General features: G+C 43.8%; 1 protein-coding gene across 2 annotated transcripts in view; it reads right to left on the bottom strand.

The window, feature by feature from the left end:
- Nucleotides 1-4,488: 4,488 nt before the first annotated feature.
- Nucleotides 4,489-25,737, bottom strand: part of LOC105001097 (5'-AMP-activated protein kinase subunit gamma-2) — a 41,469-nt gene continuing 20,220 nt past the window's right edge. The window contains exons 4-11 of one of the 2 annotated variants that reach the window (XM_010857234.1): nucleotides 21,123-21,168; nucleotides 19,373-19,427; nucleotides 17,939-18,065; nucleotides 15,051-15,216; nucleotides 14,533-14,570; nucleotides 12,964-13,110; nucleotides 9,847-9,940; nucleotides 4,489-5,654 (exon numbers count right to left, since the gene is read on the bottom strand). In XM_010857234.1, the coding sequence (XP_010855536.1) occupies nucleotides 5,623-5,654; nucleotides 9,847-9,940; nucleotides 12,964-13,110; nucleotides 14,533-14,570; nucleotides 15,051-15,216; nucleotides 17,939-18,065; nucleotides 19,373-19,427; nucleotides 21,123-21,168 (705 nt within the window). In that variant the 3' untranslated portion in view covers nucleotides 4,489-5,622. The remainder of the gene's footprint in view (nucleotides 5,655-9,846; nucleotides 9,941-12,963; nucleotides 13,111-14,532; nucleotides 14,571-15,050; nucleotides 15,217-17,938; nucleotides 18,066-19,372; nucleotides 19,428-21,122; nucleotides 21,169-25,737) is intronic. The other variant, XM_010857235.1, reaches the window with a different exon arrangement.

Below are 25,737 nucleotides of genomic sequence, written 5' to 3'. Positions count from 1 at the left end.
CCCCCCCCCCCCAGCCACCGAGCCCAAGAATCGGACAGCCTGGAGGTAGGCAGCGAGCTGAGAGGGTGGCCAGAGCCTCGTGCATGGATGCGGTTGACCGAGGCCTCCTCGGGTGTTGGACCCCGGGCCCTGGAGCCAGGAGGAGGCGGAGGCAACAGGCCCCAGCTGGGAGGGGGCGGCTTTGCCCCTGGATGGTGGAATGTATTTCTCTTTCAAGTGCTCCCAGGAGGAGTGGGTCACTGGAATGAGCAAAGGCCCCCACCTCCCTGTCCCGGCCTGTGGCCAACGAGTTCTGGTGCCCCGGGAGCCCTGGCCCAGGTTCTCTGCTGTCCTGTGTCCTGAGGTCCAGGGAGAAGCGGGAGGCGCAAGATGCTTGAGTCCTGACCTTGGCGGGTAGGAATGACCCTGACCCCGGGCCTCTGTCTTCAGTGCGCCAGAACCGGGTATCCTTAGAGCTCTGGTCACCAAGGAAACCTGGCGACGGGGATGCAGGTGTTCTAGGGAGGGAGACACAGAATTAAGAGTCAGGCCTGGTGTCTCAGTGAGTTTTTAGGTCCTGACCTGTGAGGTGTGGAGGTCGGCCCCCTTCCGGCACAGAGATGTCTAGAGAGGACTGGGCGTCTGATTTTCTCCCTGCAGGTCGGAACCTCAGTTTGCTTTGAGAGCGCGCGATTGTTCTGTGCAGTGCGTTTAGTCCAAGAAGTGAGATGGCGTGACTCACACCGAGATGGAATTTCAGGTGAAGTCGCTTTAAGTGTGCTCCACACATGGACTTATTCTGTCAGCTTTACAGGTGAAAAAAAAAATTTTTTTTTTAACATTTTCACATGTAAAATTTTTTACATGAAAAACAATTTTGGAGCCTGTTCTACATTTCTTTATGAAAATAAGATAACTGAGCACAATTGACTTTTCAAGCATTTCCCTATGGGTAACACTTTTCCCTTTAGAGCACTTGATATTATGCAAGCAACATTCCCTTTTTTTGGTGAAAATGCTTCGGAAGGAAATTGTGATGAGGGTCATGTGGACCCATGGAATTCACCTGTGTATTATTTTGGTTGTCTCCTCTCCCAGAAAGGCTACCTGCTGGGTTTTTCTTCCAAAGACAGGTGGATTCAGTTAGGAAGTAACAAATATAATCAAAATACCAAGAAAATACTGATTTTTTTTAGGGCAGAGTTTTTAGCTTCAGTACTACAGACATCTTGGGCTAGATATTCTTTGTCATGGGGGCTGTCGTATACAGTGAGGTGTGTTTTGTGACACGCAGCCCTTCTCTCTACTCCCAGTGGTGACAGCCAAAACATCTGCACTTTGCCAGATGTCTTCTAGGATGGAAATCTCTCTGGATTGAGAACCAGTGGTCTAAGTGGACTGTCTGTTCATGCAAAGATGTCTCTCTAAGACAGTCGTGAGAAATGTTATCAGCTCAACACGTCTGTAAGTTTTTCTTAGAGATTAGAAGACAAAGTAGAACAGATGCCCTCCGTTTCTGGGACAGGCAGGGCGTTTCCAACATGCTCTTGCTTTCACATTAGCCACTTTTGTTCATACCAGTCTCTGGAGGTGCTGTCAGCCTCTTGGTACAAGGGTTTCCAAGGTGAGCTCCATCTCTCAAATTGTTTAGACGTTTCCCTTCAGAGTCCTTATCTCACCTGACCTCCAAGTGCCACTTTTCCTCGTTTCTAGAAGGGCACCCAGAAACATGTTTACTGTTACCCAGTCTTGATCATTTGCTGGGAACAAACACCACTTAGATGGAAACCGAAGGATGATGGAACTTGGTTACCTGTAGCCTGACCACTAGACGGGGCTGCTTCCTTAGGCGCCACACTCTGATGCGCTTGGCCCTGACCATACAACTCGAAACCCTCAAACAAAAAAGTACACTCGGGGGTGGGTCAGAGACCTGCAGGACGTGAGTGTGCCTCGTGGGAAGAGACATGGTTCAGAACGCTGTCTTCTGAAGCAGAGGACACAGAGCACGCCTCCTTCACACTGTGTGCAGTCTGCGCACGTGTGCGTGTGCTGCACAAGCAAGGCTGGACGGAGGATGCGTACTTAGAGTTTCAAAGCTGTTTTCTTGCAGCTTTGTGGCTTTTTCCCTTTCTCCAAGTATTTTCCTTTTTTAATTGAAGTATGAAAAGAAAGTGAAAGTGAAGTCGCTCAGTTGTGTCGACTCTTTGCAACCCCATGGACTGTAGCCCACGAGGCTCCTCTGTCCATGGGATTTTCCAGGCAAGAGTACTGGAGTGGGGTGCCATTGTCTTTTCCAGGGGATCTTCCCGACCCAGGGATCGACCTGGGTCTCCTGCATTTCGGGCAGACGCTTTACTATCTGAGCCACTAGGGAAGCCCCAATTGAAGTATAGTTTATAAATTTATAATGTTAGTTTTAGGTATAAAGCAAAGTAATTCAGTTATACACACACACACCCTATATTTTGTTTAGGTTTTTTTGCATTGTAGGTTGTAACAAGATACTGAAAATAGTTCCCTGTGCTATATAGTAGGTTCTTGTTGTTTATCTATTTTATATATAGTAGTGTATCTGTTAATCCCAAACTCCTAATTCCACCCCCCCCCTTACCTTTTGGTAACCATGCACTTTTTTTTTTAGGCCAATGCACTTATTTTCTGTCTGTGAGTCTGTTTTTGTTTTGTAAATAAGTTCATTCATATCTTTTTTTTAAGATTTCACACATAAGTGGTATCGTGATATTATTTGTCCATCTGTCTGATTTATGATAATCTCTAGGTTCATCCATGCTGCTGCAAATGGCGTAATTTCATTTTTTTTTTTTTGACTGAGTGATATTCTGTTGTACCACATCTTCTTTATCCATTCATCTGTTGATGGATGTTTACGCCGCTTCCTGTGTCTTGGCTATTGAAACGGTGCTGCTATGAACACTGGGTTTCGTGCATCTTTTCTAATTAGTCTCTGGCTATATGCCCAGGATGGGCTGCAAGATCATATGGCCACCCTATTTTTAGTTAACGATCCTCCATTCTGTTCTCCATAGTGCCTGCACCAATTGCATTCCCACTGAGTCTGAGTTCCTTTTTCTCTACACCCTCGGGCACTATTTGTACTTTTGGATGATGGCCATTCTGACTTGGGTGAGGCAATACCTCATCGTAGTTTTGATTTGCATTTCTCTAATAACTAGTGACGGTTAGCATCTTTTCACGCCATCTGTACGTCCTCTTTGGAGAAATGTCTGCTTAGGTTGTCTGCCCATTTTTTGATTGTTATTGAATTATATGAGCTGTTTGTATATTTTGGAAATTAGGCCTTTGTTGATCACATTGTTGGCAAATATCTTCTCCCAGTCCATAGGCTTTTCATTTATGGTTTCCTTTGCTATGCAAAAGCTTGTATGTTTGATTAGGTCCCCTTTATTTTTGCTTTTACTTGTATCTTGAGAGACTGACCTAAAAAAAAAAAAGGATACTATTTATGTGAGAGAATGCTTTGCCCGTGTTCTAGTTTTATGGTGTCATGTCTTGTAGTTAAGCCATTTGATTTTTGTGTATCGTGTGGTGTGTTTGAACTTCATTGATTTACATGCAACTGTCCAGCGTTCCCAGCACCACTTGTTAAAGAGATTGTCTTTCCTCCATTGTGTATTCTTGCCTCCTCTGTTGAAGACTGGGTGTGTGTGGATTTATTACTGGACTTTCTATTCTCTTCCACTGATTTATATGTCTTTTTTTTTTTTGCCAATACCAGACTATTGTGGTTACTGTAGCTTTGTAGTAGCGTCTGAAGTCTAGGAGGGTTATGCCTCTAGCTTTGGTTTTTCCTTGGTATTGCTTTGGCATTTCTGGGTCTTTCATGTTTCCATATAGATTTTAGTTATTATTTTAGTTCTAGTAAAAAATTTGTTTTAGTAAAGAATGTCATGAGTAACTTGATAGGGATTGCATTAAATCTATAGACTGCTTTGGGTAACATGGCCATTTTAACAATGTCAATTCTTCCAGTGTAAGAGCATGGGATATATTCCCATTTTTTTGAATCATCTTCAATTTCCTTTATCAGTGTTTTATAGTTCTTAGCATATAAGCCTCCCATCTCCTGGGTCAGGTTTATTACCAGGTATTTTTTTTAACTTTCTCTGATATTTCATTGTTCTCCAAGATTTACCATTAGCCTAAATCACAAACACTACTGTTTCTATGGGGAAAACAGGCAAAATCTCTTTCATAGTTGGCCTATTAGGAGATGAAAAAATGGACCCCTAGCATGATAAAATATGCATGGAAATTTTAAATGAAATGTTTTATTTAATAATGGAGAGAGGTAAAGTTTATGAATCAAATCACTAAGGTCTTATTTCCTGTTGATGTAAAAAAGGAAAGGAGAATGCATGTTCTCCTTTATTTGGGGAGAAAGATCTAAGTGGAAAATTGCATGTAGGATTCTAATTAATGTGTGCTGAAATACAAAGTATTTTAAAGAACTTCTTTAACAACATGGCAGATAGTAAGATTTATTTTAAGTTTTAAATCTGAAAAAAAAAAACCCCAAAACAAAAAACCAAACTATACTCATGTGTGTGTGTATACACACACACAGACGCACACGCACACACAGTGTCAACATTTTCAGAGCACTTACACTAGGAAACATTGTGTTTCTCCTCAACCATATGACAATACTGCATATGCCACAGTAAAATTTACAAAACAATCGCATCAGCAGTCATACAGACATCATGATTTTCATGTCAAAACACAAGGAAAAAAATAGACATCTTCCGGGCACTTTGTTTGCAGCCCTGCAGAGCAGGTTCCCACACATGCTGTTAGAAACGTCAGCTTTTAAAACCCAACAGTGGCTCTCTGAGAAGTCTTATCCTTTCCAGGTCCGAACTGAAATGATGAGAAAACTGCCCTTTTAAAGTAGCAACCAATGGTTTATTCATGGGTATGGTGAAGTTTACCCACCAAAAAGATGTGTAAAAAAACTGCATGAAAGTAAAAAATAAATAAAGCTGCTGTAAGTCAGCCTTGTTTTACACTGTGGTTCAGAACGGAACACTTAAACGTAAGACCATCATTAAAATTTTATAAAGTAAATTATTTATATTCAGATTACAGCTAGTCAACAAATTGAATGAAAACAAACTGATCTGGTAAAGGTTCAGCGCGTTCACACTCCAGCAGTGCCGCCTCGCCGGGACACGCTCCGGCCGCCGCGGGCAGCGGTGGTGACGGGCCGCTGTTCCGACGTAAGGCTCTAGTTCTCAATAGGCCACACTTGCCTTACATCATGCCGCCTGTTAAGATACCAGTGACTTCTTTAACATGAAAAAGAATAAAAACGCAGGACACAGTGCACTTTAATGACATACAGCATTTGAAATCTTTCAGACGATGGTCTGAGAACAGTCTTTTAATGCAAGCTTGAAATCTTCAAACACATACAAGCTTTCTCTTTTTATGCTTCGTGTCAACATCACTGGGGAAAAAAAAACCCATCGCTAAACCCTGATACCACACGTTCTCAGCCGTTTTTGCTGTGTTCATCGCAGTCCGTGTTCATGAGGCAAAGCGTGACCCAGCATCTTTGTTCAAGTTCTCCTGCAAGGGCTCCTCTGCTCACGGGGGTCACTCGGCTTCCGTTTGCTTCTGTTTGGCACCTGCCAGGAGATGGGAAATGGAAGTTTCAAAGCAAACGTAAAAATATGTTGCTGCTGCGCCGGTCCTAGGTGAGCACAGAGGCGGTTCTCCACCCCGTGGCTCCTACCTTCACCTGCAGAGCCTCACGAGTCGTGGGCGATGAGCAGGTGGGTCCGGGTTCCACCGCCCTGCACCCCCGGCATCGCTGTGGCATGCCTTTATTCTATACTGCATATTGTAACTCTAACTGTGCAAGGTTTAATTTGAAAAGAAGAGGGTTTTGCTGCTAAAAAGTTTTAAAAGAAATGTATATTTAAGTTTTAGTGAAGGTGCAAAGTACTTCCGTTGTATATACTTACAAAAAATGTGAAAAAGAAAAGCTTTGTAACATGTTTACAGTACCTGACCTAACACCTACTCTCATCTGGCCAGGATATTTCTAAATGTGTTAGGAGGGGGGGAGTTGCTTTTTTTTTCCCATTACAACAGCTTCTCTGTTTTTTCATTAGATGCTAGAAGACAGTTCACTTTGAAAGAGATTAACAATCTATAAAAATAAGGGGTTAAAAGACTGGAGCTACTGCCATTGGGCTGTTGACTCACTGGTTGCGTGTGCAGATACTTAAGTTCGCTTGAAACATCTGAGATAAGCTGGACAATGAACTATAGCTGAAACTTTTTTGAACAAGAGAAAATGTTAATTACCAAATCAGTATCCTTAATGGGAAATTGTGTCCATTATCCAATGAAAAGAATAACTACTGGTAGAAGGAGAGACCTTATTTTGCCGACAAAGGTCTGTCTAGTCAAAGCTATGGGTTTTCCACTAGTCACGTATGGATGTGAGAGTTGGACCATAAAGAAAGCAGAGCGCTGAAGAACTGATGCTTTTGAATTGTGGTGTTGGAGAAGACTCTTGAGAGTCCCTTGGACTGCAAGGAGATCCAACTAGTCCATCCTAAAGGAAATCAGTCCTGAATGTTCATTGGAAGGACTGATGCTGAAGCTGAAATTGAATACTTCGGCCACCTGATGCAAAGAACTGTCTCATTGGAAAAGACCTTGATGCTGGGAAAGATGGAAGGCAGAAGGAGAAGGGGACGACAGAGGATGAGATGGTTGGATGGCATCACCAACTCGATGAACACGAGTTTGAGCAAGCTCTGGGAGTTGGTGATGGACAGGGAGGCCTGGTGTGCTGCAGTCCATGGGGTTGCAAAGAGTTGGACATGACTGAGCGACTGACCTCAACTGCCCTTTTATTCATAATAGTGGATGATTTCAAAAGCATCTCTTACTCATTATCCAATAAACATCTACCTTGCTCATCCTGGGCATGGGGCCTCGTGGTGTGGTTTCAATCAGGGTAAGGATCTCTGCAGGGACAGGAGGCCTGTGTCAGCTGCTTGTTCTGTAGAAGGGGTGGAGGCTGCACAGGGGAGCCGCGAGCTGGCCCACACTTACAGCTCCGGGGGAGAGCGGGTGGTGAGCGGGCTTGGTGGCCCAGGTGGGACCTCTGGTCTGACGCTCCCACCACACTGTCTGGTCTGAAGGAGGTGCTCCCTCCATTCCAAGAGAGCTCTGCCCCCAAGGCTCATGGATAATCCAGATATCGGGAGCACAGGGCACATCCTTAAATAAACAGTGTTACATCCAACTGTACTAGAAAGAACTCTTACTTTGACTATCCCTGTTTTCATAATGCTGCTGCTGCTGCTAAGCTGCTTCAGTCGTGTCCGACTCTGTGCAACCCCAGAGACAGCAGCCCACCAGGCTCCTCTGTCCATGGGATTTTCCAGGCAAGAGTACTGGAGTGGGGTGCCATTGCCTTCTCTGTCATAATGCTATTTCTGTGTTAACATACATTTCAAATCCAGCTGTGGCCCAGGTTTCCTCCTTGCATTCTCATTAACGCTGACTTGCTTCAGTGACTTAGAATTTCTGAAAAAATCCAATCTGGATGGAAATTTAAACCCGCCCAGATGAACATTCTCATTCTTCTGGTTTGTTTTGCCAAGGCACAGAGAGGATAAAGAATTGCTTACTGTGAATTTGTGATGCACAAAGAATCTTGGCCTCGGGGACAGAAGGGAGCTGACGTTTGGCCTGACTCTGCTTGGCAAGCTGTGTGCCTTGGCCCAGGGCCAGCCGGTTTTCTCAAGGTGCCAAGTGACGTGGCCGTGGGGATGAGCCTGAGGGGAAGAGTCCTTTCCCTAACGTGCATGGAGGGGCTGTAGAGCTGACCCGTGAACATGTGGAGCCGGGGCACTGCATACAGCTTGGCCTCTGTACCCATGATTCCACCTTGCATCCTTAGTTCCACCTCTGTGGGTTCAGCCAGCCACGGGCCGTGTGGGACTGCAGTCTACTGTTGAAAAAATTCCACGTGGGAGTGGACCCATATTGTTCAAGGGCCAGCTGTACACCGGTGGAACCACCCTCTCCACACTGGTCCTGCTCCCTCGCTTTATGGTTTGTCTATGCGGTTCGTCCACTGTCAGATACAACTGTGCGTTCACCATCCACCCATTCTACCGACGGACAGAATGCAGTCTGTCCATCCTTGCGCTCAAAGATGTCTGGGTTATTCCCAGTTTTAGGTTACTGTAAGTAATGCTACGGACCATCTCACATTCTTTTAGTCCTTTTCTCATTTCATGACTATAGAGATTATCATGAGCCATAAAAAAAATGAAATCCTGCCATTTTTGACAACGTGGATGGATCGTTCACTTACTTCAGCATGGAATAAGACAGGAAAAGATAAATAGCATATGATTTTATTCATATGTGGAATCTTAAAAAAAAACCCAAAACCCTGAGCCAAAACTAATGAAATAACAACAAAAACACATGGAGAAGAGAGGACTGGTTTCCAGAAGGAGGGGGACGGGGGCTGACATGGGTGAGGGGTCAGTTGCATGGTGGTGGCTGATTGCTTGTGGTGTGTGCAAAGGTTGACCTCTAATGCTGTACTGAAACTTGTCTTTAAAACGAAGTTCTCTAATGTCTGAGATTTTAAAGTGACTGTGGCAAGCCCCATCTCGAGAGGTTCGGCTCAGCAGACGTAGGCTGGGCCCCAGGACTTCTCCAACACCGCCGGGTGCTGCTCCAGCTCTGTGAGCCCCTGTTCCCCGGGGCCACGCCCCCGCCCCCGCCCTCCTGGCTTAGTGGGGTCTGCTTCCCACTGGTGGTGGGGATTCCTTTAGGGCGGGTATCTTCAGTTCACAGGCCAACTGTAAAAACTAGTCGTAGCTAGTCTGATTAATTTCTGAACTAAAGGAAAATCAATACCCAAGCAAATGCAAATTTTAATGTTTAACTTAAGAGTTCAAAGGGCACATCATTTACTCTCAGGTCTTGGCCTTGATCTGTGAGGCCTGAGGCTGGGCTATCTGTAAATGCTTAGTACAGTAGATGGGCGAGGCGGGTAGAGGCGGCGGGCGGTGGTTTTAGGACCCATCTAGTAAACGTGGCATGGCAGAAACACCAACTTCTCTCTTCTAAAGTCCCCTCCCCAGTCTTGCAGGCTCCCTGACTGTGACCTGAGGGTTTGCTTAGAGTGAATCTGGGAGAAAATGAGTTTAGTCACCAAATGTCATTTGGCAGTTAACGTAAATAACTATTAATACGCTATTAATGCAAAAGTTTGTGCAGCTCATTTGTTTTATATACTCACTACTAGTAAGTTCTTTTGGAAGGGTGAAAGTGAAAGTGTTAGTCAGTCATGTTCAATTATTTGTGACCCCATGGACTGTAGCCTGCCAGGCTCCTCTGTCCATGGGATTCTCCAGGCAAGAATACTAGAGTGGGTTGCCATTTTCTCCAGGGGATCTTCCCAACCCAGGGCTTGAACCCAAGGATGGTTTTAATAGGTAGATCCCAAAGAATTTCCTTCCTGATTTCCAGTTAGCAGCCCTAAAAACAAAGCGAAACTGAGGAGCTCTTTTTAAAGGAAAAGGTTATGATGAACATGGCAATGAGACCTTGATTACTGAAGCACTCTAGGTACTGATAGGATGCTCCTAAGTCAGAATACTTTCTATAAACTTTTCTCTCTCAAGTAGGACAGTGAAACTTCAAAACCACAACGAAAATGAAAATGAAGTGCTGTAGAGAAGGCTGTGGCTGGCAGGTGCTAGGGAAGGGCTTACTGCTCACCCCACCCCCTGCCATGTACTTACGGTGAAGGTCAGACACTAGCATTTATACCTGCGGGGGTGAGTATCAGGGCCTGCAGAATATCGGACAGGGAAATAATTCCCACGATACTATCGGCTTCATTGACGACCACCAGCCGATGGACCTGCAAACGAGAGAAGGGGAGGCCCCACACGTGAAAGCTGAAGTAAGTCAAGTTTTAAAATGAACCTTAGAAAGAAAATCTTTCATGTACTATACAGTGAGTAACAACAACCAGAGGCTCAGATGGTAAAGAATCTGCCTGCAATGCAGGAGACCTGGGTTTGATCCCTGGGTCAGGAAGATCTCCTGGAGGAGAGCATGGCAACCCACTCCAGTATTCTTGCCTGAAGAACCCCCACAGACAGAGAAGCCTGGAGGGCAACAGTCCAAAGCATTGCAAAGAGTCGGACATGACTGAAGCAACTTAGCCCCATGCACACAAGAAACATTGGCTGGCTATGTCTGGCTTAGTTTTCTATTTTCAAAATATTAATATATGAAAGATACAACTCAAAACAGGAAGTGTAATAGTAGCTATTTCTTGTAGCTATAATCTCTTGAACGGTTTTAGATTTTTTACCGTTGTACTTTGGTTTCTAATAACTATCAGATAACTGTTTTACATGGCAGAGAAGTCCAAATAAACAGCAAAACTAAAAGGTCACTATGCTTATTTTTTCTTTTTTCTCTATGAAGTTCATATATTAAGAATAACAGAGGATAATCAACTATAACACAGTGAAATGAATTACATTCATGTCCTGTTTTCTACTTGAAAGGCTTTTATAAGTGGACAATGTTTGAGGTATTACTGTAACAAGGTGTCCTCAGGAAAGAGAGAGAGAGCATAGAGCATAGCTCTGATGTATGAGCGTTAGGACTCAGGCCTGAAGCAAACACATGCTGGTGGTCAACTTGGAGATTCTCTTCCCCATCCTGACCACGGAAACCCTGGCTGGTGCAGAATCGGGGGTGGGGCACACAGGGAAGAGATGGGGGGGAGGAGGGGAATCCTTTTCAAAGTCTGTCTTGAATGATACTGTGTTGGAGACTCTTCTGACATCATAGCTTGCTTTTAGGTTAAAAAGAAAATTACTCTGTCATCTTAATCATGCTAATCGTACATTTATTTTAAAAGCTCCTCTAGAACAATTTAGATTCTTCAATCACCCTGTGATATAACACAGTTATCTATTAACTGTGATCATAAACTGATGCTTGACAGCTAGGGTCAGAGAATGCTTTATGTTCTATAGTAGACACAGTTGGTTGTTAATATTTAATAATGATAAATGACTCTCTTTTGAACTACTAAATACTAAAGGTCAAGAGGAAACCATTTAACTTAGAATTAGTTGCACCAAAAGTATTTTATTTGTTGATGAGTCTAAACGTACAGATGTTCCTTTTCTAAAAGCTAGTGTGATATTCGTCATATAAACAAGCCAAATCATGGCTGATACACACAGTGCTGATGTATACCCTTCTCCTAACAAAAATATGTTGAAGCTAAAAACTGGTCTTTGTCCCCAGTTTTCAGCTTCAACATATTTTGGTGGAAAATAGTTGATGAGGAAAAGAGTCAAGATGGGAAACTTGAGAAAACTTAAATTACGTCTTTATTTTCCTCAATGACCTATTTCATATTACAGTAAAATTTGTGTTGCTCACCCGATGAACTTCCAGGACAAGCCAATCACTTTCTTCTTTCATGTGACAGTAACACACGCCTAAATAGGGGCATGGGAACACACAGGAGTGCTGGCATTCCCCACGTCCTCACGTCCCCAGAAACAGCTGTGTCAATACTGGGGTGCAAGTCTTTCTAGACTCTTTTCTATGCGTGTGTGCATTATGTTCAAATAAAGGATTACACTTTATATTGGCTTTTCCTCTTGGCAATATATTGTTTTTCCATATCAATAGCATCCTCCTTTAACATGATCCTTAATGATTATAAAGGAGTCCATCAGATGGATGTGGTCCATTGTCCTTATAGAGGAATTTCTTATGATCTTCAAAAGACACATAAAAAGAACAATAGAAAACTTAGATGTATTCCTAAGCCACTTAAAGCCCTTTGGAAAACTAGTAATGGGTATTAAGTTCAAGTAGAAAAATGAAAGCCTTCATGTTAAGGCTAGGGAAACAGGGTAAAAGCCTGGTGGTTGCAGCTGGGCGTCAGCCCCGAGGACAGGGCAGTGGGGTTCTCCACACAGGCAGGGCCGGTGGACCTGGGCACCACTGGCTCCTGAGCAGGGGCTCCAGACTCCATACCACTTTACAGGTAAGATTCAGAAAGCAGGCTAAGGTCACCCGCCGTGAGCCTAAAAATGCTCAGGCACTTTTCTTTTTGGACTGCATCCTTGCATTTAAATAAAAATCAGAGCAGACTTATGAATGGCTTTTGCCCAGTTAGGGATTAGGAGGAACACAGGCGCATCGATGCTTCAGTCCTAAAGATTGATAAGGAGGCTAATCTCCTATCCGAAACAACAAAGGAAAGAAATTATCTGAGGATGGGTTTAATGCATTCGATACACTATGGGGATGAGTCTGCACATCTTTTATTTAGAGTGTTATGTAAAGTATATTAAAAAAACCTTACAGGAAGTAAAATAAAAGGGGACATGAGGCTGAGGGTCAGGAGATGGACTGACCATTTACGGTTTAAATCAGGAAAAGACACGCTGATGGGAAGACAATTACTCTAACTTAGTAAAAGATAATAACACAGTTTTATTGACTTACTTTGTTAAAACAACATAATTATATCTATAGCTTTAAATTCATTAGCACCCTAAGGAAACTTAAAGCTCTTGGGACTTCTGTTTTCTTAAGTTTTAAAACCATGAAAGTAGCCTACCCATTTATTTGATTCGCCTATGACATCAGGCCTTATAAATTTAATTCAATGGCCATTCACAGATGACCTACTATGTGCCAAGACATCACAGATGACCTACTAAGTGCCAAGACACATGATACGCTCTACAGCAGGAGACTGCCACACGGCTGGACTGGAAGGCTGCCTCAGGGGCTGCTCCTGTGACTCGGAATTCCTGGGGCCCTGCTTCCTAGTTAGTGCTGGTGGAGGGAAGGAAGGAGGGAGGTGGGAGGGACGTGCGCGTGCAGCCGCCTCACCTCCGCTCTCACGATTCTGTCCACGATGGTCTCCAGGATCTCCAGCTTACTGCACTTCACTACACCCTCGAAATACTGCGACCGGTGCTGTAGGGCCTGGGTCACCGTGATGTCTAGGTTGTTGTACGTTTTTTCAGCAGCAAGGTTCTGCAATCAAGTAGCAGTGAATTATATCCTTTGTTTCCATTCACATTAATGACCAAAGTAAGTTCAAAGCAACCTGATTTTTTAAAAGCATTAATGTTTATCTTAATTTAGTACCATGGTACTGGCTTAACACATGCCGTGAGTACGGTTATTTCATCATCTTATCAACAGTAAAGCTTGTAAGGTATACCTTTATTATGAAGCAATTGTGTTAAATTCTGACTGCGTGACCTATGGAAGATTCCCCATTCTTACCCAATAGGGTTTTGTTTTTTTTTTAATTGAAATATAGTTGATTTACAAGGTACTGTTACTCTCTGGTATACAGCAAAGTGAATCAGTCATATATATGTATTTTTTCGTTTAGGTTATTACCAGATCTTGAATATAGTTCCCTGTGCTCTACAGTAGAATCTTCTTCATCTATTTTATATAGTAATTTGTATCTGTTAATCCCAAACTCTAATTTACCCCTCTCTCTCTTACTCTACAGGGTTGTTCCCTGATGTATAAAGTCTTTTGAGAGGTGGACTAACATTTGCCAAGGGTGAGAAGTCCCCAGGGCTGGGGAAGAAGGTTTCTGCTCGGAAGGCTTGGGGGTGGGGAGCCGTCAGGACCAAGTACTTGTGGAGGAAGTCCTATAGATGTGAATGGGTCTCAAGGCTCTCATTAAACTTATAGGGGTCCCACCCAACCAGATTCCAGTAAGCCTGTTTTACAGTGTCTATTATGTTAAATGGAATAGGATGAAACTTAAGGGTTTGAGACAGCTACAAAATAATACTTAAATGCTGCAGTCAATATTGTGGCAAAAAAAAAAAAAAGATGTGCATGTTTGGGGCTATCAGAGTTTCAGTTCCCTTTCTTAGAATTAATGTAAAACTCTAAGGAAATGCATTTAAATGAGTGAGGTGGGGAGAGAAGCACACGTGGAAGGATGTAGCACCAAAATCAATCTGGTACATTTAAACCAGGGATTAAGGAAGATCTCTATACAACGTATGTAATCGGTTTCCTGTCCTCTTTAGAACAGTGGTTGCCAATCAGCAAGTAGTGGGCTACGTGCGCCCAGGGAGCCACGTGTGTACCAGGCCCATGCCTGTTCGCAGAATGAATCACTGTCTCTCACACAGAAACACGGCCACTTAATACACACACACGCTATAGTAACGGGTAAGGCATGGCTGATCTGAAAAAACAGAATTATAAGATGCTGAAAGTATGTTATTCACTGCTAAATCCATGAATAAAATACCAATAAAAGTACAGTTATTATGGGGGAGTCTGTGGAATTCTCTGATAGGATCCTCATCCTCAAATAAGCCAGGAATTATTAAGTTAGGAAAAATCACAAAAACAGAGTAATGAATATGCTTCACAGGCATTCTAGATGACAGGTTTAACAAAATTAAAAATACTTACAATTACATCAAATTTGGAATAAATATCTACAACTTTTCCTAAAAATAAAAATATATGTTAGAAAAAGTCGTAAAACAAGAAATAGCATTTAATATCAATCTTAACTAGATAATCACTGGGAATTAAATACTGCTAAACAAAATACACTTGTCTGTTTAAAAACAGATATGAAATCATATCTTCATGGAAAACATGATTCTTATTACCCTGAGTGCTCCCTGGTCTAAGTTTTCCTTCTCCCCACTTATCTGATACGCCAGGTCATTTAACAATAATTTTACCCTAAGTGGGGCTTCCCTAGTGCCTGCAATGCAGGAGACCCAGGTTCGATATGTGGGTCAGGAAGATCCCCTGGAGCAGGGAATGGCAACCCACTCCAGTATTCTTGCCTGGAGAACCTCATGGATGGAGGGGCCTGGTGGGCTACAGTCCATGGGGTCACAAAGAGTCAGACACAACTGAGCGGCTAACACACACTCTACCCTAAGGAGATAACAGGTATGGCTTGGCACACAGACCTGACTCGTCCACCACAGGCAAGGCAGACACTCGTCTTTCCACGAAAACGTTCAAGGCTTTAATGATGGGAGTGTCCGGGTGTATGAAGGCGATGTTATGGTAGGTCCCGATTCCAAGTGCGTCCAGGTTCTGCTTCATGAAGGCAGGCTTTGGCATATCAGACATCTAGACAGGAAGATAACACAGATGCTCTAGAGCTGAGACACTCCTTGTTAATGTTCACATGTCCACACTTGATGAAAACTATGTGCAACAAATTAAAGTTAGTCTTTTCTACAAATCTATCCGGAAATCTGAATTAATATGGAAATATTACATATAAGGACTGTGTCTTTTGTTCAAACCAGCCTGTATATCTAAGCTTCTATTTAAGTATTTAGTAAATTAATATGAAAATGTTACATATAAGGACTGTGTCTTTTGTTCAAACCAGATTGTATGTCTAAGCTTCTATTTAAGTACTTAGTAAAACGCTGCAGAGCACTAACATTTTCTCCTTCTCTTCATTCACTGGGAAAGTGGACAGAAGGGAACCACAGCCCTGTTTTGATATTAAGGCCCATCAGCCACCAAGAATCTTTTAAAAGTATTCCTGTTAAATTCGTGGTTCTGCTGTCATCTTTAAGTAACAGTTACTAAGAAGCCACACGCTTCCAAACCCGAAGTGTTGGATGGTGGCTAGCTGAGCGGCTAAGCCAGTTCTCACCCCATCCCACTTCTAATATCCCGAATTCTCCTTTGGAGGACTCCAATTTTTGTCTATGAGGAACAAGAACAAGCCAACCGAACAGAATTAGAACAACATTTAAAAGTTAACTTTTCTTTTCACGGGCTGTTTTAGAGGAGGAGGGAGAAGTCAGAAGAGAGAAGTCTAGGGTCACGTTTGACTAAAATAAAACAAGGTTCTATGGTTTCAAAAATCCACCTTTTATAAAGGGCACAGTTGATTCCGTCCTCCTGGTGTACCTTATAATTATCAGGAAAAGATGAACAATTAGAAGAAACAAAATGTTCAAGTCAAAGAGTTCATCAATATTCAAATCATGAGAATCCTAGAAATTTAGAGAAAAAAAAAAAAAGAAAGGCCTATTAGGTCACCTAGCCCATCTCAACGCAGGATCACTAACCCCTGATACACGCTGTCCACTCGGCTAACGGGCAAACGTCTCCAGGGGCAATGCTACTGCTTCTGAGAGAGTGCTTTCAACTCAGTAAAACTTCATTTTTTTATCTGGAAATTCCTAGCTGGACATTCTAACAGCACGATTGTAATGATCACGTTGGCCCAAATAGAAAGCAGGACTGGCAGAGGCAACCTCCTCTCCTTTGTATAGAAGAGAAAAATGGCCCAAGGCCTGTCTCCAACTGTGGGTGGCTCTTCCTCGACAGCGTGGCCGTGGAAGTGGGCTGGAGCGCTGCCACCGGGGTCCGGGTCTGTGAGCCAGGCGCCCTGAGGGCTAGGACCTGAGCCGCCTCCCGAGGGGGCCGGGAGCAGGGAGGGCTACCGTGGCAAAGCCACACCACCTCGCTGAACTGTATTGCTTAAGAATCAGATGAGTAAAAATACCTACCTGAGAAGGGTGGTGGCGGGGATCAGGTTTACCATGTGAAGTGCCTGACACAGCATCAGTGCTTAACGGTGTTTGGCGCTCATGATTCATATTCTTTTTAAATGATGACTTTAAGGGGTTATGTGGGCAAAGGGCCTGGCCCAGCTCCGGCCGGGGGTCCTGCCGGAGCTCAGAGCCAAGGGGACTGCATCCAGCCCATGGCGGACGGGGAGTCTGACCATCAAAATCCGTGCCTCTGTAGTTCTTCCCTGGATTGTCTCTACCAAACTTCGTGCTTTTTGTTTTTTGTAAATAAACTCTTCTCCTTCCTACTTTTTCTATCCATTTAAGCATCAAGAGGGTTGCATTTACACAAACTTACTAGAACACAGGGCTGGTCTCATGGACAAGGTGTTTCTCCCAGTCTTAAATAAACTCTGTGCTGCTGTCTGGCAAGGGGTTTGTAGGGAGCAGGTCCCAGGAGCAGCAGCTGAGCTCTTGCATGTCACACCAGATGCTACACTACTTCCTTATCTGAAGCTGGAGGGAAGACAGCAAAGCTAACCTCATGCAGATTTTACCTTCTTTTAAAGAATGATTCTTAATATGATCTCTTCTGAACCAGGAATGAGGCCGCCTACTGGTTCCAGCTGACCAATTACTTATAACCTCAACTTCAGTGCATGTAATTAGAGGGGAAAAAAAGATTAAAGCCCTTCTGTAAACACTCTGGTCCTCTGAGCCTCTTTTTAACACTGCAAAGCAAAGAGGTTCTATATTTTTGCTGATTATGAAGCCATCTTATTTCAAACACAGTTGAAAAAACCTACAGAAAATATAGCTCTCATTTGGACCAACATGGTATTCTCTTGGTCAAAATTTTATTTGCTTTGGGTTTTCCTATCACTGCTGAACTTATAATAATAAGATAACCCAGGGGACAGGACTTTTAGAATATATTTCCAAACCATGATACCAATAAAGCTTCATAAGGCAATCTGGCTCGTTATCTTGTATAGCAGTTCCTTAATTAGACTGACCTGAAAATTGCTTTATGTCCCCTCATTGCAGGCAATAAAAATATTCTTATTTAAATAGAGAATTCCAAGCATTTTTACTATTTTGATACTTGCGCTAAAAGGGGATTGCTTTTTAATTGGAATCAACTTTGAGAATGTGCAATTCAAATAGCAGTGAGATGAGAAACGGAAGTTTAGAAACGGAGACCTCGAAGCTAACAAATTTCTTCTATGAGGGTAACAGGGAGCCAATTTACTTGAAGTAAATTAGTTAAAGCAGATGCAACTACGTCTTTAGAAACACTAAAAACTACTTACAAAAAGCTGGAGGAACTTGAGGATTCTTTTGTGGGTAAGTATATAAAGTGCATTCCCACTGATGGGGTCAATAACTGGCAATCTGTGGATTTTATTTTTGATCAACGAGTGCACAGCATCGAAGAGGCTGCGGGAAAAGCCATTATAGTTGTTAGGAGGCTTTAAAGAAGTAGAAAACTGTGGACCACCCCTGCTTTCAATGCATCTTCAATGCCTTTCAGTAACAATTATTAAGAGGTTGATAGACATTAAAGTGTTCTGGAAAAGTTTTAGACCGCAGACTTCAGCCAAATTTTTGATCTTCCACAATCGGTGTTAATATAAAATCTCAAACCCAAATGTAAGTGACAAACCTCTAGGAGAGCAGTTTTTTTTAACAGCAGGGTTGATGCTTTTGAGAAAGGACAGAAGCTAACCCCCAGGGAGGCTAATGGACAACTCTGGCAACAGAGGGCGAGTGGGCTTGGCGAGGCTGCCCTGACTTCACTCACAGGCCGCTTCCTGCTCCGGCCTCTCCTGTGACTGCAGACAAGGAGGGGGTGCTGGGTGGAGCTGCTTTTTTAGGTCTTAGAAATAAAAATCAATATTCCACCTTTTCTCACTCTGTGTGTGTGTGTGCTCAGTCATGTCCTACTCTTTTCAATCCCATGGACCGTAGCCCACCAGGCTCCTCTGTCCATGGGGATTCTCCTGGCAAGATTACTGGAGTGGGTTGCCATGCCCTTCTCCAGGGGATCTTCCCAACCCAGGGATCAAACCTGGGTCGCCTGCATCGGCAGGCAGGTTCTTTACCATCTGAGCCGCCAGGGAAGCCCAACCTTTTCTCACTAGAGCACTAGTTTTAAGAATGCTTTTATACAAATGTAGAGACGTCTCTGAGCCATTTCCAGGAAGCCTGGTTGGTTCCACACGTGTGGCCAACTTCCTGGATCTGTGGTTTGATGTTTGTCTTTAATTTTGGGAAGCTCCTGGATCTGGAACAATGGGACGTCCAGCAGGACGACCGAGGGCAGCCCTGCCTCTGACCACCTCTGGACCAGTGCCTGATGAGGCTGACTGCTCAGCTTCAGTGCTCATCAGAACCCCTGGGGGAGCTGCTGTAATGCACATTCCTGGGCACAACACCCTCCAAAGGCTGGTCTGCGAGGCTCGGAGGACAGCTCAGGGATCGGCAGCTCTAAGAACTAAACAGCTCCCCACTTGGCTTCTGTTGCAGGTGATCTGGATTCTTGAGCTGCTTAGTGCGACCACCTTCTAGTCCATCACCCCCGTGGACCCACAGTGGCGGTGATTGTCATTGTCTGTTAAGTTTACTGAATTTAATACTGAAGGCTGGCCTCCATCTAGACAAAAATAACCTGTCACCCATGGTCACAAAACGGATGAATCTGAATGAATGAATGTTTTCAAAGGAGAAAAACTTGACATGTTTACCTTGCATCTGGAGATATATTCACTAAAGGCTTAAATGTTTCTTGTAAATAAAGCTCTGTATTTATAGAAAGAAAATATGTAATTAGTAACACAGTTGCTTTTTTTAATTATTAAGTTAAAATAGCCTTCCATTTACAGATAATGATTAGAATGATTAAAAACCCAAACTGAATTAACTTACTGAAAACTATTGTGTTAATGATAGTTCTGGTTATTTTAAACAAGTTCCACACTGTTCAGATGGTGCCTTTGTGGAAAAGCATTTAAAAACAATGTTACCATAGATATTGTAAAAACCAGAAACGTCAAGAAATCCAGTGAAAGAGCAATACCAGCAGAGGCCACTGGAATATCACCAAGTTATGATCACCCTCAAGAAATGAAGCTTAGCATGATATCCTCTAAAACTAATTTTTATAAGTTAAAAGATAAAAGCTGTAACAAACTTTGCTCTTCAAATGTTACTAGGTTTTATTTTCCAGACCAAAGCTCAGATCTACTCTGGGGATCTTTCTAGTATGTAGAAATCATCTTTGTAAAGATAAACTTTACAGTTCATTTGCTTTACTGAGGTTTCTATAGAGAAGGCATTCAAGAAAATCTTGACCTTATTACTATCAAATGCCATGTAATATACAAAGCGTAAATATACTTAAACCTTGGTCTAACATAACTTAAACAGTAGACTTAAACAGTAGACAGATACTTAAGAAGTATCTGTCTTGGTATTAAAATATATACTCACTGCATAATAGGCTGATATGTGGATTCCATGTTGACTTACTTTGGTTTGGCGTGATAAAGCCACCATAAATCAAATAAATATATCACTCAATGAAATTTCCGTACAGGATTAAAAGAGGCCCAGCCCTTTAGAGAATTCTAACGGGTGTTCAGATTTTGCAGCCAGTCTAAAGGTTGCTTTTCAAGCCAAGCAGATAATGGGAAGTACAAAGCTAAATTTCAGATTTAAATTAAAAAACTACCTTCAGCGGGTCCCTCAGTTTCTGTCCATACACCTCCCTGAATACCCACAAAGGATCCCTCCTTAATGATGCCCACCCTTGGCCCTAGTTATGCTACTCCTGCTGACTGCTCCTTTGCCCTTGCCGTACCAAACCCAGCAAGACAGGTCTCGTTAAAGACACAATTTCACAGCCCTGAAATTACAATTTTAAAAATGGCTCCATTTCAGAAAAGGGTATTGTGATTATACCCAAAGAGGGTGAGATCCAACATTGCAAAAGAAAGCAATCTTATTTTCTTGTGATTTAATTCAAATCATCAAATCATCTAGTTTAAGGTTCATTTGTTCTATGTTTCTACATAATTTGCAAAGAAATAATGGTCGAATTTAAGTAGGAACAGATCCTTGCTTCAGTTAATTTCAGGCATTCCTTTTGTGCGTTTTCTATCCAAAGACAAAGATTTGGGAGGTAATACTCAGTGGTGAATGGTGGCCCCACTGAAGGGCAGAGAATTGGGCACTGCTCCTTATTCATCTACATCCCAGCCTCATATAAAGACTTGCTGCAGGTTCTCTGTACGTGTGTACCGAACAGAATGGGTAACACTTACAGCAATATGGCATACAGTAGTATCAAAATTAAGATAGAAAAGAATGTTTTAATCAACATAGTAGATTATAAAGTGGAGAGAAGAGGACCTGTGAGATTAAAACATTTTACGTATGAGTAGAACATTTTTTCCTGTTATTAAAAAGATTTTTTTAACACTCAATATTGCTTACCCCTCCATGTTTCAATCTTATGTTCCTCTAATTCATAAATCTGTACCTAGAAATAAGGAAAAATTTTATTTGCAAATGTTAACATATACAAGACAAGGAAAAAAAGAAACTACTATTTCATAACTACTGTTGAGTCCCATAATTCAACAGATGGAAACAAGCGAGGTAGTTCAGAAATGTAGAAATATAAATGAGAGACATAAAGCGTGCTCTGCATTTCTTTGAAGACAAATGTATAAAGTTAAAACATAAACCAACACGATAATATTAATTTGAAAATTTGTGATACACTTTAAAATTAAAAACTTTACAATATAGTTAGTATACAACTTATGCTAACTACAAATTTAAAACATATATAAACACACACTCCTTCTTAGGAAATACAAGATTTTTAGCCTCTCTAGTTTAAAAAGGGCAGTTGGTTAAACTGCACTAATTAAGTTGCTGGATCAGGTTATGCCTGGACCAGGCGGGCATCTTCACAAAGGTAGAGAGGGTTTGATAGCAGCCAGTCACCTGGAGTCAGCACGCGCATCACCGCATCTTGGCTGCTGCTTTTGGTCAAAGTACTTAAGGTTTCTGAATCTGCGTCCCTCCCTAAACAAGGGGGTGGAAGGCCATCCACACTAGCTTCTGTGAGGTCTATGTGAGGGAGCCTGGGGCACAGGGCCTCCCAGCCTGCTGCAGCGCTTGCTACCCCTCGGGGCTCCTGGAGCCCTGCCGCAGGAACGCCTGGCCTCTTTCTGAGCTCCCAGCCCTGCCTGGCAACACTGACAGTCCTGTGCAGAGCTGCCACTGACGGGCGGGGGAAGCAGACTCTACAAGGCTTATCGTGGGGATGCAAGGATGAGCAGAGGTCAGAGGTCAGACCCGGAGACCTTCAAGAGGCAGATTTCAGCCAGGCTCTGCCTGCGGGTGGACTTCACATTAACCCAAAAGACAAACCCATGGAAGGGCCCGGAGAAGAAAGGACTTCTTCACGTTCCTGAAACACAGAAAGGAGACTGACGGCTAGGGGACTGACAACCCGGGGTGGGCTCCGTGTCAGGGGGAAGAGGCCAGGGAAGCACTGAGTCAGATGCAACAAGACCAAGCGTTGGGGAGGTCAGATCTCGAAATGGTGACTGTGGGGACAGAGGGGGCCACTGGGAGAAGAATAAAAAGGTTTAGAGAAGAATGAAGGAGGGGAGATAGAGACAGATGGATGAATAAGAAGCCCCCCTGACCTCCCGATGTTGATGCTAGGTTGATAGCATCCAGGACACAGAGGAGGATGAGGAAGGAATCAGCTTCCTAAACGAGGAGGATGAGCCTCTGGCTTTCACAGTTGAAAGCAGAACATCCTGGTCTATCTCAGGCGGTTCTGAGGTGGAGCCTGAGCCCAGAAGAGGAGGGGCCTCCCTGCTGTCTGCCTGCACAACCCCTCGGGGCTCTAGCTGCAGTCATCAGCGTGGACATGCTCGGCTAACACAGGGGTCTATTATGAAGCGGGGGCACTTGGCCCCAGCACGATGGGAAGGTGTGGATAGTGTATAAGGTATAAACATGTGTAAGACAGAGTCGCTACCTCTAAAAACGACCTAACAAGAACCTCAGATACCCCGACGACAGCGCTTCTCGCCCCTGGCACGGCGGACGCTTTGGGATGTCCTGTGCGCTGTGTTTGGTAGCATCCTCGGCCTCTGCCCACGCCACACCAGTCGAACCAGCCCACCCTTTCCCCAGCCCAGAGATGTAACGTCCCCGGGGGAGGAAAGTCACTCCCAGCTGAGAGGCCGTGCCCTCGGCGGAATCAGAACACAACCTGAAAAGTGCCGCTTGAGTAATTCCTGGGGGGGCACTGAAATGGGGACCCATCTGCTCCAGGGGGGACAGCAGGGAGCTCACCATGGTGCAGCGGGTGCCTGAGGAGGGTTCTGGAAGACCCCAGTGTCAACCGGCAAGGACCAAGGGCCTGAAGGAGAATGCCCGTGGAGGACGAGGATTCGGATCTCCAAAGAAGAGCAGCCACGGGGGAAGGAGAGCAGGGGAGTCCAGGAGAGGAAGAGAGAGGAGGAACTGAGTGGACAGGTTGGCAGGAGAGGAGAAGCAAGCGGGAGCCCAGTTGCCCAGCGTCAGCAACACCCCGGCCAGCTCTGGGGATGGCGGAGAAGAAGCCGGCGACCCCTGCCTGAGAACAAAACTGGGCTTTAAAAAAAAGGCTATCTGGTACCTCCACTTGTGTAAATACAGAGGTTAATAGGAAAACAGCCGCCGTGGCTCTCATCATCAGGAACAGTTCTTTCTATAACAGACATAAAAATGATAATTTAAAATTGCCATTTCCAGTTGGTGAAAAATCAGCCTGGAAAATGTTCCAGAGAAGCTACAAAATTGTTCACAGTCACAGGCCCCGTCTCACTGAAAAGAAGCATCCAGAAGAAATAAGGTTTGATAGTAAGATCGGAGAAGGCAATGGCAACCCACTCCAGTACTCTCGCCTGGAAAATTCCATGGATGGAGGAGCCTGGAAGGCTGCAGTCCATGGGGTCGCTGAGAGTCGGACACGATTCAGCGACTTCACTTTCACTTTTCACTTTCATGTATTGGAGAAGGAAATGGCAACCCACTCCAGTGTTCTTGCCTGGAGAATCCCAGGGACGGGGGAGCCTGGTGGGCTGCCGTCTATGGGGTTGCACAGAGTCGGACACGACTGAAGTGATTTAGCAGTAGCAGTAAGACTGGAGGTCACCCCAGGTAGAATTAGTAGTTTAAGATGGATCAACAGACATCATCTGAAGATCCCTGGCGCTAAAGACTGAGACCTATGGGACAGGATCAAGTGGTCTAATATGCAAGGAATCCAAGTCCCAGAAGGAGAGGAGAGAAAGAATGAGATTAAAAAAACTTTTTTTTGAAGAAACAGCAGCCCCCCAAATAGGTAGAAAAGCAATTTAGAAGATCATGGAAACTGAACATACCCGGAACAGGATGAATACAAAGACACATTGCAGTCAACAGCCGAAATCCAAAGTTAAAGAGACAGCCTTGAGTCAGGAAGAACTGGTGCCTTACAAAGAGGAGACAAGGACAGCCGTTTCCACTGACTTCTTATCAGAAGCACTGGGGGGCAAAGGACAACAAAACTACATCCTCAAAGAGGTAAAGAAAACAAACAAAATCAGTTAACTCAATCTCTATAAAACAGCAAAGCTGTCCTTCCAAAATCAAGATTAAAAAAAAAAAAAGATGAAATAATGACACTGTTGGACAAAAAAACTGAGATAATTTGTCACCGATGTGGACCACACACATGCTGGTGGGTGTTCTTCAAATGCAGTAAAAACAGATGGTGACTCAGATCCACAGAAAAGAATAGAAAGTGGTACCTATGTGGGTAAATATAAAAAAATGATTTTTTTCCCTTTTATTCATTTTGTTTAAAATAAAAATGTGAGGGGCAGATTAATGGAAGTATACCTTCTACATAACACCAATGTAAACTCTAAATGGACTGTGGTAAGTTAAAATTGCAACCACGACAACAAAAACTGCAAAAACGTATGCCTGAAACAGTCACAGAGCTCTACTGGCCCCGACACAACAGATGAGGCCACACTTAGTCTCCTGGTACAAACGACCAGAAATGGGAAAAAAATACGTGGAGCTGCTGCCAGACATGAGACAACAGGCAGGGCAGGTCGGTCGTCCCCGAGAGAAGGGAGGCAAACAGCTCTGTGACCGCCATGTCCTGCTTTAGAGGCATCGAGACCTTGACTCGGGCAGCTGACCCCCAGCAGAGCATGATGTCACACTGAGCTGAGGAGACAGAAACCAAAGTCTAGACAGAACGAGCCGAGTGGGACTTGCAGGACACAGCACTAGACAACGCAGGGGTGGGGATCCAGAAACAGAGAAGACTGCACAGAGGTCCTTGAGTTTCTGACTGAACGCCAAGCAGGCATGCATGGCATGATGCTATGTGAGCCCGGGGAAGACGTACCCTGAAGGACATTTGCCTTCCGACCACAGAGTGGAAAGTCCTTGCCAAAGAACCAGGGAAATCCATGGAGATCCCTGAAGTATACGTAGAGCTAAACCAGCCAGAGTAATGATTAACACTCTGACAAAGCTTAAAAGCAATCCTTAAAAGAAGCATGCCAAAAGATACTCAACGTGATTAGCCATCAGGGAGATGCAACTCAAAATAACAACTGGGTATCAACTCACACACACTAGAATGGCTGTCATTCAAGAGAGAGACAGTCACGGGTGTCAGCGAGGGTGTGGAGAAACTGGCACACTACACACTGCTGGTGGGAAGGTGCGATGCTGCAGCCACTGTGGAAAACAGCTGAACACAGGTTACAGTGGGACCCAGAAATTCTGCTCCTAGGTCTATACCCTTTTTTGGGCTCCAACATCACTGAAGATGGTGACTGTAGCCATGCAATTACAAGACACTTGCTCCTTGGAAGAAAAGTTATGACCAACCTAGACAGTATATTAAAAAGCAGAGATGTTACTTTGCCAACAAAGGTCTGTCTAGTCAAAGCTATGGTTTTTCCAGTGGTCGTGTATGGATGTGAGAGTTGGACTGTGAAGAAAGCTGAGAGCCGAAGAATTGATGCTT

The sequence above is a fragment of the Bison bison genome, unplaced genomic scaffold (genome assembly GCF_000754665.1).
Source record: "Bison bison bison isolate TAMUID 2011002044 unplaced genomic scaffold, Bison_UMD1.0 scf7180017864379, whole genome shotgun sequence".
NCBI lineage: Eukaryota > Metazoa > Chordata > Mammalia > Artiodactyla > Bovidae > Bison > Bison bison.
This window is presented reverse-complemented; position numbering and strand designations above follow the sequence as displayed.